Source organism: Sporisorium graminicola, chromosome SGRAM_1 (assembly GCF_005498985.1).
Source record: "Sporisorium graminicola strain CBS 10092 chromosome SGRAM_1, whole genome shotgun sequence".
Lineage (NCBI taxonomy): Eukaryota > Fungi > Basidiomycota > Ustilaginomycetes > Ustilaginales > Ustilaginaceae > Sporisorium > Sporisorium graminicola.
Window position 1 is genome coordinate 1,468,633 of NC_043719.1, and position 16,464 is coordinate 1,485,096.

Here is a 16,464-nt window from a genome sequence, read left to right on the forward strand (position 1 = left end):
AAGACGACGACGATGATGATGATGATGGTGGTGGTGGGGATTACGAAAGATCGGAGTTGAAGAGCCTGTTGAAACGGTTCTCAGAAGGTGGAGGGATGCAATGCGCTAAGATTTCGCGTTATGCTGCTTCAAGCACTGCTTACTTTTCACAGTGCGAGCCGAACATCTCGAGTTTGTCCACACCAAAATCTTATCGTACCTGTCGATTGCATTGCCTTCGGTAACGTCAAGCGCCGGTCGCGTGTGAGAGCAAAATCGCGCGGCGAGAGGCGGCGGAAGGCAAAGTTTGGCGATTATTTAATTTGAAAGTGTTAGGCTGCAAAATGGTGCGAAAGAAGGAGATTTCGAAATTGCTGTGCTGAGCTGCTACTTACTAGTATGCTTCTCGGTAGTTGCAAGGGTCCAAGCCTTTGAGACACACACACTGACTGCTGCTGCTGCTTTGCTGTAGTTGCTGTCATTCACTCACTGCCTTACTTGGCTTTGCAGTTAAGCAGAATTGCCGACTTTTAGAGCTTGCAAAACGCGCTCGGCCTCCGTTTCATCTTCACCCATCATATCTGGCTTTGTCGTCGTCGACAGGGCGCTTACGACCACACTATCACGACACGAACACGGCACATTGCACGCTGGCTGCCACGACGACCAACGATCGATCGTGTCTTCTATTCATCGCTAGAGAAGACATTTCATATCGACAAGATGCATGCGTAGACTACCGCATCAAATCAAACCCATTTAGCATAGCGTCGATCGCTTTCCACGCAAACGCCCGCGGGTCGTGACTCTTCCCCTGACGGCCAACATGCAGGTCGTCATCCCCGATCTCGACGACAAGCAAATTTTTGCCCCTCCACGTCGCATCCAGTCTCCGGCTGCCTCGGTCTCGGGCTCTCTCAACCACGCTAGCTCGGGCACCTCCTATGACGAGCCTCCGCCTGCCTCGAGTCGCCAATTGCAAAACATCACAACAAACTTGCCAGGTCCTTCCAACTGGACAGAACAGGCGTCTGCCTTCTACTCGCCCACATCGCATACCCACAACGCCTATCCGCAGTCGTCCTCCCAGTCGCCCATATACCCCAACGCTTCTTCCGGTCCCTTTCGCGGTGCTGCACTCGGTTGGCATGGCAGATCAGGCAGCGCCACCAGCGACTCGTCCGCCGGCGGTTTTGGTGGCCTTGGATTCCGTATGCCACCTTCCACCAACTCGCATCAGACTCGGTCAGATCTAGATCACTCTAGCAGCAACACTTCCAACCTCAATTCAGCTTTCGGTGCTCCATCTGCCTCAGCCGCAGCTTCCTCGGCAGGCTTCAGCTTCCCTACTAAGCGTCCCTCCTACTCTTCTCTTCGCTCGCAGATGCGTGTCCATCAGCAAAACGATGTCGAACCTTCTTCACAGCAGTACTGGCCTACCACTCCACGGGATCCGCCTCGCCTTGACATCCCCACTCCTGGCTCGGACGCCGGTGATCTTACAGCTGGCTATCGCTCCGGTCTGTCCACTCCTCGACCGCCACCGCCTGCGCCCAATTTTCAACAGCAACATCATGATTATCCGTCGCCTGGCTTTCATTCGCCGCCGGAACGATCTGCCCCTCTCGCCTCGGCACGAGATCGCAGTGATAGCTACACGTCGTCACCGTCCCGTCACGCAGGTCACAGTGCCTCGGCATCGCGCTCTTCCCGCTACAATCACTCATCCACTGCTTCCTACCATTCCGACTCACATCACTCCGTCGGAGGCATCAGCAGTACCGCAAGCAGCGCTGTCAACCACTATCCTGGCTCCGTCGTCGATCTCCCGCCTGTGCCTCCACTCCCCACATCGGCCGACAGCATTTATGCCGACATGCCTGTCACCCCTGGCGGCCATACCAACAATGCTGCTTTCCAACTTCCCCGCGCTATGGCCAGCACCACGTCCTTCGACAACTCGGAGTTCGGTGGCAGTCCACTCAAGCTCAGCACACGCCAACTTCGCGAAGATTTTGCTCAAATACGTCCTCCTCCGCGTCCATTCGACGACAACGAGGAAACTTCGAGCGGCGATCATGCACAGTGGTCCGGCACACAGCGCTCTCGTCGCAAACCTATGCAGCCTTCTGACAGGCGTGGTCAGAGCCCTCCCTCGGCGCGTCCCACAGCTCTCGCCATCAGTCTCGGCGCCGAAGGTCTTGGTCAGCTTCCCGCTGGCATCGGTACGCCTGATCCGCAGGCCCCCGTCGAATACGCGCTCAATATCTTGATGAGCCGCTTCATCACGCTAGCATCTGCCAAAGTCAAGAGCGCGCTCGACTCGGCTCAAGACCATGATCCGCAGCTTCTCTGTACCCTTACACCAGAAGATGATGCTCTCTTCGATTCGGTTTGCGATTCGCTGGCCCATATCTCTCGCAAAGGCGCTGCTTCCGTCATTCGCAGTCTCTTTCGCTGGAAGTCCAACACTGTGGACGCCGACATTGACGCCGATCTCGTTCGCCGCCACCTGGTATCCGCTGCTCCGCCGGTACCTACCTCTGCCCCGGGAACTACTCGTGACATCGCCCTTTATCTGGCTCGCCGTAAAGAGCTCTTTGCTATCTTCCTCGCTACCAAAGCGCTTGCCGTCATTACCAAGGTTCTCGCACGCGACTCTTTAGGTGAAGCACAGGCGGCTGAATTTGAGGAACAAACCTTCACCATGCTGCTCACGTGCATACGCGAAAAGGACAAGGACCGCACGCTTCCGCGCTCCGTCAATCACATCCGAGATGCTTGCTTCCAGTCGGTCTCACATCTCATTGGCGAAATTTCACGGGTGCGCTTTGTCACCATCAGCGATCGCTTTGTCGAGATTCTCGAACAGTCGACCAAGGCGCCTACGAGCAAAAACGTCGAAGATCTGCTGGTTGCTGCCATTCAAAGTCTGCGCCACTTGAAGATCACTACCTATCCCATGGAGTTATTTGAGGAAGGCGCTGAGTTTGTCGAGGTCCTTGCACGCCACTACGCGCATTGCCACGGCTTCCGCGTCAAGAGCGGATTTGCGGAAGCATTCGCCCACCTCATGCTCCCTGTCGCACAGACTGCCTCGGCGGAAGTCAACCATCCTACGTGGACCAAAGCCATCGACACCATCTGGCCACGCATGACCGCCATGGCTGCCAAACCACGCTACTGGAGTGTAGCCTACCCGCTCCATGTGACCCTGCTTGCCGTCTCGCCCGAGGAGAAGCTCGCCTCCAACTGGTTTGCCTGCGTCGAAGCCGGCGTGGCCAAGCTCAAGGACCGCGTTCACCGCACTGTCGTGCTCAACGCTGCCGTGCGGCTGCTCTGGGCCTATGCCTTTCGATGTCACGAGAGTCATACAAATACACACAAAAAGCTAGAGGCATTCTTCCGTCTCTGGTTCCCTTCCAATCGACGCTCGTTGAATCCTCCCGACAGCTCGCCAGACCCCTTCATCATGATGGTCCACTACGCGCTCTATCGTCATTTCGACTTTGCACGCGATCTGCTGCTCAAATTTCTATGCCATTCAGCGCTGGGCGGCAGTACAATCTCGCTGCAGTCAGACGTGTTGACAGGTCCACGAATGACCATCGCCATTCGTGCCATCCTGCTGACACTCGATGCCCACGTCAAAGCCGAATCGCCTCCTTTCCCATCCAACGCCAACTTCCCTCGCTTCGACTTCGAAACGCTGCCCGAGGGCTGTGGCGATGAACTCCCGGAAGGGTTCAAGTATCCCAAAACTGAAATTGGCGATGCGCAGAACCAGTTCAACGATCTCATTTGCAAAATCGCCCTACTCTGCGACCATCAGATCAGCGATATGACCATTTTTGACGCTCGCACCCATCTCTTTGCTCGCACCTCACCCAATGCGGCGGCGTCAACCGCCGAGCGAGCTCTTCTCGAACGCGATGTATACACTTGGCGCTTTCACCGCGCCGCCATGCTCATGGCCGCCTACCCGCGCGAGAATCAATCCTCCAGCGATCTCCTCCGCGCGTGTTTCGAGTCGTGGCCGAGATGTCTCAGTGCCAACATCTCTTTCTCGAGCGTGCTCGCTGTCCTTTTCCGCGCTCACTTTAGCGCCGATCCTGATCTCAGCAGAGCCTCAGCACGTGCTCTTATGCGCATTGCCAGCCAGCGACCTGGCGGCTCCTCTGCTGTCGTGTCCGGCTTCATGCGATGGGTCTTCCGCATGGACACGGCTTTTTGGGAAATTCATCCGAAACAGATGCTCGTCATGCCCAAGATTGAGGAGGCCATTCGGCTCTGGATCGAATTTTTGCAGATCTGGCTCACCGAGCTTCGCATCCAGAACAGTCAGGCTGACCATGGCGCGGCGGGACCGCAAAAAGGCTTCGAGATGGAACGCACCAGTACGTGGGCATTGATGGACGAAGTGGAAGCGTATGCGCTCTTCTTGCTCTGCTCGGCCTCTCGCTCTTTGCGTTCGTTGGCCATCGAGGTCTTGCGGCTGATTGCCGTACTTGACGATGCCTTCTTATCGCCCAGCCGTCGAGCTGCCGCCGAGCAAGCGCGGGCTCAAGGCGAGGAGGAGGAACCTTCTCGAATTGTGCACCTCCTCGACATGCCCTGCCAGGACTTTCTCGATGCCAACGACCCGCATCTCAGCTGGCATCAGATCAATCACCTTGCTCGCTACAAGTCGCCGGATCGCTCCACGTCGCTTAAGACCATTGCAGAGAGCGAAAGGGAGATCGAGCAGTCTCTTTGGTTCCACGCGCTACCACTTTTCCTGCGAATGAGCCTAGAGCGCTTCCCCACAACGGTGGCCGTCTTCCGATCTTACATCACCAATCGTGTGCTAGAGATGGATCACGTTGCTGTCTATGCAGCTGATATCTCGAACCGCGCGCCAGCCAATACCATGTCCAGCGCCACCCTCAGCAAGTCGCAGGCAGCTTCGGCAGCCGCAGCGTCGCTTCACAGCTCTAGCTCCATGGCCTCGTTGCGCGACGCGGCGGCTGCTGGCACAGCAGGCCAGGCCGAGACTCTGCTGATGGCACAGCATTGGCGGTTCTACGTTCTGGCCCTTTGCACCACCACGACTTCCACCGAGGGCTCGCGCGGAGGCGTCGTTGGCAATCATCGACGAAAGTCGAGTGAGCCTGAGACGGGCGAGCGCATGATCTCGGCGCGCGACCTCTTCCAAAAGCTCGTGCCCTTTTTGGCGTCCGACAACGAAGTCTTTCAGGAGGCCGTCGTCTTCGCCCTGGGCAACATCAACGAGAACCACTATCTCGCGCTGCTCGAGACCATGCAAGCATTGAGCGGAACCTTGAACGAAGACTTCAAGGTGCGTTCGGTGGCTCGTACCGGCCTGAAGCGGAACAGACGGCTCGACAGGCTACGCACCGCCTTGGCACACGTGCTCCAGCTCACCGCTCCACATATGGAGGTTCTCGACCATCTCGACAATGCAAAGGTAATTGGCATTGTCCACAATTGGGTCAAAGACACGTTCCACTTCCTGACGGACCGTGAGATCCGCCAAGACTGGGAGTTTCACAGTCTCAGACGCTACTTCTGCGGCGTGACGCAGCATCTCTTCGACGGACTTGCCAAGAGGGGCTCGGCAGACTCGCATTTCCCCTTTGAAATTCGTTTGCGCATGTTCCGCGTCTTTCGCGATTGGCATTCGTACAGCACGGTCAGCGAAGATGGACGCAACAAGCTGGCCAACCTGCTTAGCACGGCTGCCGATCAACAGAGGGACGACCGTGCAAAAGAGCGTGCAGTCAAAACGCTCAATTATGAGACGCAGGCGCTTTCGTATCAGGCTGGATGTGCCATGGCGTCTCTGTGCCAAGGTGCCATCTCTATGGTCGGCGGACCGACTCCTGCACCGACGGGAGGATCGTCGCTCGACCCTAGCTCGCTGCTTCACTGGCTTAGCAGCCTGTTCCAGACGAGCGACGAAAAGAATCACGACCTGGCACGCAAGGCGCTGCGATCGCTGCTCGTCTACAACGATCAGAATGCGATCCTCATCGACAGCACGGTGGATCGCTGCATTTCAGAGTATGATCGTGCGCTGGGCAAAAAGAGCCTTTTCGTCACAACCGCCGAAGTGGTGATCGAAAAGGAGGACCTTTCCATGCCGCTCCACGCCATCTTCTGTCTCGGCCTGGTCAAACTTGGTCACCCGGACTCGAGCATCCGCCGAAAGGCGCTCTCGGTACTCGACAACTGCAGCCGCCGCTTTGACGAGACGTGCTTCCTGGACGAGTTCGAGGTAGGGGTATCGAGCCCGCTGCCCGCCATCTATCTGCGCGCACAGCGTGATGTCAATGCGCACCTCGCCATGCACTTTGACGGCCTCAGAACGGCTATGCTCAGCGAGTTCACGCGTCGTCTGCCCTTGATCGAGGCTGCACGTCGTGCCACCAACTTGGGGCTGTTGCCAGAATGGCTGCGTGGCCTCGTCCTGCACACTGCAGACGCAAGCCTCGATAGTTATCCGGCGGCCCCGCTCGAGGTGGTGCTGTACAGAGCATTTCTGAACCTCTCGAACCTGTTCTGCCTCACGGTCAGGTATGGCGACGAGCACAACTTTGAAATCCAGGAGATCTGGAGCAGCCTGGTGGCTGCCTCGGACGATCTTCAAAGTGCCGACGCGGTGGTGGGCTTCTTGATCGAGCAAGGTCTCCACTACCGAAGCGAACAGGTGGTCAACCACTCGAAGCGCGTCGTCTCGTGCATCTCGCATACGCAAGCGGGTCCCCACATCTTCGAGCAGCTATGCGCCATGATCGAACCGAGTCGCATGATCCAGGTACCGCGAACTGCGTCTGTCCCTGTGCCAGGCCCAGATCACCGTCACCTTTTCCGCGCTGATCTGACCAAGCTCTTGCCTGAGCCAGAGTCCACGCTTGCCTTTTCCGAGGGACAGCTGGCACTGTTCTACGTCGGGGAGATGACGTACGAGCGACGCGAGCAGCTCGAGACGAGTCTACCGACGCTACTGCACGCCATCTTCATGCACATCGACAGTCGCTCTGCCTTTGTGCGGCCGCAGATGGTGGAGCTGTTGGAGCAGTTGATGCGCTGCACCATCTCGGTCGGTGCGAGTGCCACCAGCAATGCTAGCATTTCCGGCTCGTCGATCCACATAGTTGACTCGGAACGAATCTCTGCTGCGAAGGCGCAGGTTGAACGCCTGTTTGCTCGCCGCACCTTTGCCAGCTGGGCAGCCGAGACGACGGAGGAAGATTATGACAACCAGTACAAGATGCCCAAGCACCTGCTCAGTACGGCACACGACACGCTATCGTTGATCGAGCCCTTCTTCATGTCGTTCCGCCAGGACTGGGGATCTGTGGCACTGACATGGGCGGCGTCCAATCCCATTCGACATATGGCTTGTCGGTCGTTCCAGGTCTTCCGCGCGTTGCAGCCTTCGGTGACGCCAAGCATGATGGTGACGATCCTAGGCCGACTCGCCGACACGGTCTCTGATCACAAACCGGAAGTGCATCGGTTCACGCTCGAGGTGCTGTATGCGCTCAACTTGGTGGTAAAACACTGCGAGCCTTTCAACCGTGAATTTCTGGCTCAGACCTGGTGGGCAACGCTGGCGTGCTTGTCGACGATCAACGAAGCCGAATTCGCCGAGTCGGTGGCGATCCTCGAAAATTTGGTCGACCGGCTGGACATTGGTTCGCCGGACGTGATTGCGTTCCTGGTGCAAAAGTGCCCGGAAGGCTGGGAGGGTGATGTTGGTGTTTTGCGTATTCTCGTCTCGCGTGGCCTTCGCTCGAGCGAGACCTCGGCGCCGTCGTTCCGGCTTATGGCAAAGCTGGCCAAGTGTCGCGATCCGGCATTGATCGATTTCGACAACAAGTGCCGTTTAGGGTATCTGTTTGTTGCTGCATTGCCGTGGTTCTTGCAGGTGACCGAGGAGAGTCTCAAAGCAGCAGGTGGGTCGGTCACTAGCAAGAGCGATCCTCGCAACGCCACTGCTGCTTCTGGCGGCGGCGTCAAAAAGTCAGGTCGTGAGAGGGCAGGGGCTGCCTCGAGCATCGCTAGCCCAGCCCTTTCGGCGGTCGAGACGCAGACGGTGTTGGAGATGGCCGCCGACCTTGCTGCGACCGCATCGCACCTCGAGATGCGTGACTTTGAACGCGTCGCCACATCGATCTCTCGATCGCGTTTCCGAACCAAGGACGACCTGGTGCGACAAGCTGTCAACTGCGTACGCTCGCACTACTTGCCCGAACATGGTCCCGAGCTGGCCGTGTTGCTGCTGGGCGTGGTGCTGAACCGGCACGAATGGATGCGGAGGCAGGCGATGCAGGTGCTCAAGATTTTCTTCCAGGCGCTCGATACACGCAATCACGCCGCGTTTAGCAGTCTGGGGTCGGAACTGTTGATGCCGCTGCTGCGCCAGCTGTCGACGCCGCTCTCGGCGCAGGCGCTCGAAGTGCTAGATGAGCCGATCGTGGTGCACGGCGGGCCGGCTGCTAACCAGATCCTGCGAATGAGTCTGCAGTGGGGAAACATGAACTTCAACGGGCAGACGAGGGACTTTGTGCACGACGCATCGATCTTTGGTCCGCCGCAGGAGAGCGGGTGGGCGGTAGCCGATCCGCAGGACATGGCGACGCGCACGCGGATCAACCTGCAGGCGCTGGTCAAGATGTGTGAGCACACGCTCGACATCATCCCCACGGGCAATAATGTCAATTTCGTCGTTGATGATGCGTACGATGGCACGGCGGAGGGTGATGGAGCTGGCTTTACGCTGGACGAGGCACCGGGTGTTGGGGGCGTGAGGAGCGAGGAAGCTCCACCACCAGCGGCTAGTTTGGGCGACCTCGTCAACCAGCTGCATGATTTGTCATCCTTCTTTGGCGACGATCCGATGTCCAAGAGTCGACAGGTGTCGGTCATGTGGCGTGATTCGCGACTAGATCGGTCTGGATCGATGCGCGCAGCGTCCGGAGGACTGGGACGTGCTTCGTCGGTGCGGTCGAATGGGTTGAGTGCAGGAGGAAGTATCGGGAGGAATGGGTCATTGCGCGGAGGCCCGCCGTATAGTCGACAGGTGTCGCCGAATCCCACTGTGGTGCCGGACTACTCTCGGGCGATGCAGGAGGACGGTGGTGGTAGAGTAGGAGGAATCTATAGACCTGCGATGGGCCGGGCGCGGACGAGCGACGAGGCAAGGGTTGCAGTCAGTGGTGTAGGAGAGCTAGGGGGCATTGCTATGGGCCGATCGGCAAGCACGCTATCGAGTCGCAGCGAAGGTGCAAGTTCGAATCGCTCGCGGGCGCAGATCGCCAAGATCCTAGCCCGGTCAACGACACGCGAAAGCCCAACGACGCTGTCGCGGACCGACAGCGGCGGTGGACGCACAGCATCGATCGCGGAAGAGAACAGCATCGAAGCACGTGAACGATCGGTGAGCGTGGATCAGCTGTCCGAGGCAAGTGGGTCGCAGAGCAACCACGGGCCTCTTGCGCGCCGGCCGTACGTGGTCACGCATCACCAGCAGCAGCATATACAGCATCAGCAGAGACCGTCGTCGTCGTCAACCTCGTCGGCGTCTGTTTCGCATTCGGCGAGCGGTCAGCGGTGGATCAACGCGAGTGGGGCGAGGGGGAGCTCGGCGGGCGGCGAGGGCAGGTTTCAGTCGGTTGCCAAGTCGGCTGTGTCCAACTTGAAGCATTCCGGAGATGAGTAGGCGGGTAGGAGCGGATGGACACTCGTTTGTAGCGACACGTAGATCACTACAATGTGGAAGAACAACATGCCGCTGTGGTTTATATTCTATCTTAATCTATAGGTACAAGAGTGTATGCAAACCTTTCTTTTGCCCGGGCAAAGTTATTACAGCTCAGCCTTGGCTCTGGCGGCCTTCTTTGCCCTCCATTCGCGGATAGCCTTTTCGACGAGACCGAGGTCGGTGCCCTGGTGTCCGACCTCTACGAAGTGCACGCCAAGCTTGGAGCCGACTTCCGCGTTGCGGTACTCGTCGTCGAAGAAGATCATGTCTTCGTAGGGGATGCCGGAGTCGGCGTGGAGCTTGCGGAAGTGGGTGATCTTGCTGCCTGGGTAGATTTCCTGGTAGTCGAACAGGTCTATTGCTTTGACGACTTTGGGCTGCGACTGTGCGGGGCTGGGCTTTTCTGGGCTATCGTCGTCGGTGGCGGAGGTGAGGAGGTGGGCATCGTCGACGAGGAAGAGCCCGTTGAGGGCCTGGCGGGCGACGGTGGGGGCGCTGGTACGGCTGGCTGCGGCAATGGGGATCCCGCTGCGCTTGAGCCAGAGCATGATGGCGGGGACGTGTGGGAAAAAGCTCAGCGGCTGCCCGTTGCGGTCGTACACCTTGTTGATGTCCGAGCCGCGCCGGCGTAGCGGCGAGTCCACGTGTGTGTCGACCCATAACGGCCAGAGCGTGTAATCCAGGTCGAAGACGACGAGACCGGGTAACGGCCCAGAGGAGGTAAGCGCGGCGAGCGAAGTCGCGATGTGCCGGTGCATTTCGCTGTGTGAGAAGTCCGCAGGGAGGGTCGAGGAGGTGGAAGAAGGCGACGACTCGCGCGCTCGTCGGCCGATCTTGCGAACCATTGTCGAGGTGAATAATAGGCGCGAAAGTGGATAGATCCAGCTGAAGGGTGATCTGAAGGATATTGTTGTGATAGCGGCGGAGTTGAATGGTGACCCTTGGAACACACGACTCAGCAAAAAAGAGAACAGCAACGGTAGAAGAAGAAGAGGTGGTGGTGGCAACAAGTCTTGAAAGAATTGACCGAGCCTCTTGGAAGATCAGCGCCTTGAAACCGTCGTTTTAGCGATGTGGAGGCCGGTGACTGTTATTTTCTTTATTGATGTCACAAGGCGCCTGCTAACAAGGGATAAAATTCACAGTGGCGGTCCAGGCCTTCATGGTATGATCACACGAGGGAACCGAATTGCCTTCTCAAGCAGCCATAGATACGAAGCCAATTTGATCACATTCGCTAGCGCTCTGATTCTCAGCGCATGAGCGATTCAGCGACTGTAGGCAGGGCGATGTCATTGAGAGACTGCTCCAAAGATCGATGCAGCTTCAATCTGCTTTCTCCTCCCCGTCCTCATCATCCCAATCTCCACCACCCTCCTCCTCATCTGGCTCCCCAACACCAGCCCTCCTAGTCTCCCTTACCCTCACGTTACACCTCAAACACTTCCATCCCCTCCTGCCCTCCTCGTCTTCTTCATCCAGCTCGTCCTCCATCTCTTCATCCAACAACTGCTTGGCAATACACACATAACAGTATCTATGGCAGCACGGTAGCGTCTCGTAAGGCGTCGTGACGATCGCATCTGCGTACGCGATCCCTTCGGGTGAGACACCTAGTACTGCGTTTCTTGCTGGATCTGAGCTGAGCGATCCAGTATTCGCGTTGAGCGGCTGCGAAGTGGACGAGGGCCGGTTGGGCGCCAGGAGGCCGGAGCTGGGATCGAGCGGGTCCGACGTGGGGATGCCCATGCTGAGACCCTCGGTACCAATCTTGGTTGGGTCGCGTCGAAGGCCTGTCTGCGTTTCGATGCGCTGGTAGCAGATCGCGCAGACCTCTAGTGGCAGGTGGTGATATGGCCCGATGTCTGAATCTGCTTCTTCCGTGAGGTCGGTCTTGTTGCTCGACTTGGTTCTGACGATCTGCTTGACGACGGGCATGGATACGTTATCTCTGCTGAATCGCGTCCGGCCCGCTGCATCCTGGCGCATGCCCAGTCTCCTGCTGATCGCCAAGGGCAAGAACCGCCACACGAGCGCCAACAGCTTCGGATGAGTAGGCAGCTTCATCAGTCTCCTGAACAGTCGCTTTGGCCTAACCAACGGCAGCAAGAAGAGCAAAAACTCGGTAAAAGCATGCCATACCAGCTGCCTGTTCAGAAACTCGAACGAGACATTTCTGTTCATCGTCCTCTGCGCATATGTCAGGCGCATCCCCAAAAGTCGATCTGCCACACTCCTAAATTTGCCGTCCGCCAAGAACACCGCAAAGTTGGCGAGCACCACTGCGGACCAAACTCGCTGCGACGCATCGGTGAGCTTCCAAAGCAGCCGCCGGGGATCGTTGTTGGGCATGTCCGAGTAGCTGAGCGACGTCATGTGATCCTGCCACTTGGCACCTGCGTAGGGTGCGACGATGGTGAGGAGTGGATAGAGTGCAAGCTGAAGCCTTGAGAGCGGCTGATCGCGCGCAGTGGATTGCAACGCGCCGCGATGCGCCCATTCGTTGCGATACCTGAGGTTCTGCAGCATGGATCCGTACGACGCCCCACGATCGACGATACTGAATTTGAAGAGCGCCAGTTTCAGTAGCAGCAAAAGCTCGGGTTCAAGGTCAGAAGAAAGCGTGGAGCGGATGGAGCCAAGCGCTTTTTTCACAGGGTCGAGGAGCAGCTCGGCGAGTTCGCGGTCCAGCAGCTCGGCGTCGAGCTGGTTGACACGTTGGATTTTGAGGATGGGGGTGGGGAAGCGGTGCAGTGACGAGCGTATGGATGCAATGGATGCAGTAGCTGCTTGTGATGCTGCATGGTAGAAGGGTGGCGGGTGCGGGACCTGTGCATCGGTGGCATTTGGGTCTTCGGCGAGTTGCTCCGGCGTTGGCATACCTGGGGCAGAAGTATCGGGCTGGGATGACGGCCCTGCTACTGGCCCATCTGGCCTGCTTGAGGAATCTCGTGCCATGGTAATGTGTGCTAGCAAGGCGGACGTCGACCTGCGTTGCGGTGGATGATGGATGGAGAGACAGTCTTCTTCCCCGCACTGGGCGAAGTAAAAGTGGAGAGAGAAGTGTGTCGTCCGCGTCCGAACAGCTGAAAGCCGATAGCCGGTGAAAGGTGGTCCTGCCTTTCTCGTCCGTGTGCGTCTGAATTTCAGTGCGAGCAGAAATGTGCACAAACACGCCCTAACAATGCGCTTTTAGCCAAGGTGGGATGAAATTAGTCCGGGCTCGTTCGTGCCTATGGCACTCGGCAACAGAAGCGTTTTTGCGTCTGCTTCGCTGTCAGCAAGCACATTTGCCCTGCCGGACAACTTGATCCGCTGGCCGGTGATCAAACCCGTGACCCCACAGGTCGATCCCCCTTTTGGAACGCTACGCCCTGTCCTGCCCTGCTGTCCATTCTCTTTGAGAATGTAGCTCATGCAGCGAGGAAAAGGCATCTCGGCCAGACTGCCTGCTTTTGGGATGAGGAAGGAGAGCCTGGAGCGGCACGCCAGCACTCAGGCTCGGAAAGGCAAGAATTGCATCTTGCAGATTTTCAAAGCCGAGCACAAGAACTGGTCAGACGCCAATGCATATGAGAAGGCAGGAGATGCACTGCGCAGATCGCGCGCGTTTGGCCGCAACTTGGCGTGTTGATTTCTTTCGTTCGAGACCAACACTTTTGTATTTCTTTCATTCGGGTTTTCTTCCGGGTGTGCGCGCCACGCAAGTCTTGGCCTGCAGCGAGAGCAATGCAAGGCTGTGTAGCCGTTGCTCGTTTGGTGCGCACCTCGGTGTCGAAACTGCTCTGTTCTCCTTTCTTCTCGAAGCGCAGGAATGCTGTGGCACGCTCGATCGGCATCTTGCGTGCGCAACTTTGCTTTTTTGCCCGGCTCGAACGGCATCGTTTCTCACTCAGTGCCTGTCCTTCTGTGCGAACCCTTGAGGAGTGCGCCACTTGTAGCCAGACAGGCCACAAAAGGAAGCCGCTCAGCGAAACCCACACTGCACTGCAGTATATGCGCGTTCGTTGCTTCAGCTGAAAAGAGAGGACAAGAGGACCAGCAGTAAGATAGTCCTACCTTCCCTCCTTTCCTCCTCGTCCTTCATCCCCATCCCTTCGACTGCTTCATCTCCACCACTCCACGGTCTTTTCACCCTTCCCTCGACACTCATTTTCAAGATGGTCTTCTCCAAGTCTTCTCTCCTCGCCACCGCCGCCGCGGCTCTGGCCCTGGGCTCGGTTGTCTCTGCTCAGAGCAGCTCCGCCGCCTCGTACGACCAAGTGGCCCAGATCCAGCTCACCTTCCCCGCCGCTGATCTTACGCCCGTTCCCGTGCCCGCTTCGTGGCTCGACATCCAGGGTGTGCTCAACGTCACCTTTGGCAACGTCAACGTCTCCAACATTGGCGACAGGCTCACCGTCGCTCAGGTGCAAACCGCTCCTACCTTCCGTATCAGTGCTCAGACTGCGGCTGCGCAGAGCGCTTCCACGTTTGGCAGCAACAGCAAGTTCACTGTCGCCTTCCTCGACGCTGGTGTGGCTGGCAAGAACACGTCGACCGAAGTCTTCTGCCACTACCTCGGCAACAACTTTACCTGGGACTCGAGCACTGGTCAGCTCAGGAACCAGACCGCTGCCCGCGTCGCTTACGGTGCGCCCCAGCCTGCTACGAATGACGGACCTCACCGTTACATGCAGCTCGTCTTCCAGCAGTTTGACAACTTTACTGCTCCCGCTACCCCCGCCGCCAACGCCGCCATCCAGCGCCTCGAGCTGCAGGACTACTACAACAGTGCCAGGGGTGGTCTTGGCAAGATTGTTGCCGCCAACTACATCCAGATCGAAGTGGGCCAGGCTGCTGCGCCAAGCTCCACCTCGGCTGTCCCGCAGGCTAGCGTGACGGCGCTTGCTGCTAGCAAGAGCAGCGCCGCTGGCACCAAGACTGGCTCATCGAGCGCTGCCGGTGCTTCGGGCTCGGGCTCGGGCCCGAGTGCTGCTGCTTCCATGCTGGGCTCTGTGCCTATGGCTGGTATCGTGGCTATGGGCTCGGCCGCTCTTCTGGGTGCTTTTATGCTCTAAGCTTTGCCTTCCGAAAAAGACGGGGTTGGCCGTCTGTGTTTGGCTTTTGAGTCAGACCGACGTGTCTCCCTGCTCTCCAGGACAATGTGCTTCTCTCGCATCGAGATGAAATTAAAAGTGTTCCCCGACCAAGTATTAGAGAGGCATTGTGTTCGTGTGCTTGAGCGGAGCGAGATGGGGGTGCAGCTTATGGACGAGGGTCGAGCTTTATTTGTTAGGTTGAAAGTGTGCGGAACGAGAATTGAGAAGAAAGGAGGAGCGAACGAGCCACGTCGGCAAATCAAGCCTTGAACTCGCTTGACACGCTGTCCCTTAGTTGCGCCTTTCCTTCACTCCTTCCATCACCATCGTTCGAATCGACTTTTTTCGCTCGACTACCACGATGAAGCCACTCCGCTTCATCCTCATGGCAGCAGCACTGCTGCTCGCCGTTCTCACCATCTCCGCCTCCGCCGCCACCCACTGGGACAAGGACGACCACGAGATCTTCGAGCTCCAGTCTGCACTTGAAAAATCCGAAGGCAAAGGCGCCACCTTCTATTCGGTCCTCAACATCAAGCCTACGTCCAACTTGGCGGAGATCAAACGTGCTTACCGCAAGAAATCGCTCGAACTGCATCCGGACAAGAATTTGGGCATGGACGGCGCGCAGCAGCGCTTCGAGCGACTCGGGCTGGTGTATAAGATCTTGCGCGATGGGAGGAAGGACAGATACGATCACTTCTTGAAGTCTGGCTTTCCCAAGTGGAGGCAAAACGGCTACTTCTACGAGCGCTACCGGCCTGGGCTTGGAAGTGTGGTGGTCGGCATTGTGCTATTTAGTATGGCGGTCGAGGTGGGCATCTCGAAGCTCACGAGTGGACAGGAGAGGAAGAAGATCGAGAAGCTGAAGATGTCTGCTAGACTGGTCGCGTGGGGTCCCCGGTACCAGGCCATCCTCGCTTCTGTCCTCTTCACCTCGGACACACCCGCCGGAGTGCCGCCCAGCAAGATCCCGCAGACAGAAAAGAAAGTGCGCGTCCCTATCACAGGCTTCGCCTCCCTCCCGGCCTTTCCTCCCACCCACGCTATCAAAGCAGGAGACGTGGACTGGGACGTCCAGGAACAACTCACGCGCTCGCTCCTCTCGAACCCCGCCTCCTCCGCCACCGATGGCGTACCCATTGTCGAGTGCCGCGTCAAGGGCGACGAGGTAGCGTTGTATGACAAGTTCTCGAACGAGTGGGTAAGGCTGGAGGAGGATGATGCTAGGCCGAGCGGAGTGCTCCAGACGTGGCCGGTGCGGCTGGTGGGCGCGCTGGTGAACAAGGTCACAGGAAAGCATGAGGATGTGTTGGGCGAGGTTGAGGAGGAAGACGAGGTGGTCCTGGACGAGCACGAAAAGGTGAATGGAGCCAAGAATGGGAGGGCGCTCAAGAAGGGGAAGAAGAACAAGTAGGTAGTGTCGCAGTGCTGGCGTTACAAGCTTAGATGCTGGTGCAAGCAATCAAAGTGGTCAGAAGTTTGAGAACGAGCGTCTGGCTGACAGGTTGAGGCTCTGGAACGAGTCGCCTTCGGCGTTCCTAAGCGTAAGCGTGAGGTGTTGTCACCAGCTCTCTCTTCCACCGAGACTTTTGACTCACAGCGCAGCCCTCAGCGCAGCCCTTACTCCGACTA

The 16,464-nt window shown here is 57.8% G+C and overlaps 5 protein-coding genes across 5 annotated transcripts; 3 read left to right on the top strand and 2 right to left on the bottom strand.

The window, feature by feature from the left end:
• Positions 1 to 805: 805 nt before the first annotated feature.
• On the top strand, positions 806 to 9,706 carry EX895_000549 (uncharacterized protein; the record flags this gene model as incomplete). The annotated part of the gene is made up of 1 exon (XM_029881150.1): positions 806 to 9,706. The coding sequence occupies one exon, from the start codon at positions 806 to 808 to the stop codon at positions 9,704 to 9,706; it is 8,901 nt and encodes a 2,966-aa protein (XP_029742536.1).
• Positions 9,707 to 9,852: 146 nt separating this feature from the next.
• Positions 9,853 to 10,593, bottom strand: EX895_000550 (uncharacterized protein; the record flags this gene model as incomplete). Its single annotated transcript, XM_029881151.1, has 1 exon — positions 9,853 to 10,593. The coding sequence occupies one exon, from the start codon at positions 10,591 to 10,593 to the stop codon at positions 9,853 to 9,855; it is 741 nt and encodes a 246-aa protein (XP_029742537.1).
• A 481-nt stretch (positions 10,594 to 11,074) lies between these two features.
• EX895_000551 (uncharacterized protein) lies at positions 11,075 to 12,706 on the bottom strand (the record flags this gene model as incomplete). The annotated part of the gene is made up of 1 exon (XM_029881152.1): positions 11,075 to 12,706. The coding sequence occupies one exon, from the start codon at positions 12,704 to 12,706 to the stop codon at positions 11,075 to 11,077; it is 1,632 nt and encodes a 543-aa protein (XP_029742538.1).
• A 1,202-nt stretch (positions 12,707 to 13,908) lies between these two features.
• On the top strand, positions 13,909 to 14,808 carry EX895_000552 (uncharacterized protein; the record flags this gene model as incomplete). Its single annotated transcript, XM_029881153.1, has 1 exon — positions 13,909 to 14,808. One exon carries the CDS (start codon positions 13,909 to 13,911, stop codon positions 14,806 to 14,808), a length of 900 nt encoding a protein of 299 aa, XP_029742539.1.
• A 382-nt stretch (positions 14,809 to 15,190) lies between these two features.
• EX895_000553 (uncharacterized protein) lies at positions 15,191 to 16,246 on the top strand (the record flags this gene model as incomplete). The annotated part of the gene is made up of 1 exon (XM_029881154.1): positions 15,191 to 16,246. One exon carries the CDS (start codon positions 15,191 to 15,193, stop codon positions 16,244 to 16,246), a length of 1,056 nt encoding a protein of 351 aa, XP_029742540.1.
• Positions 16,247 to 16,464: the final 218 nt, after the last annotated feature.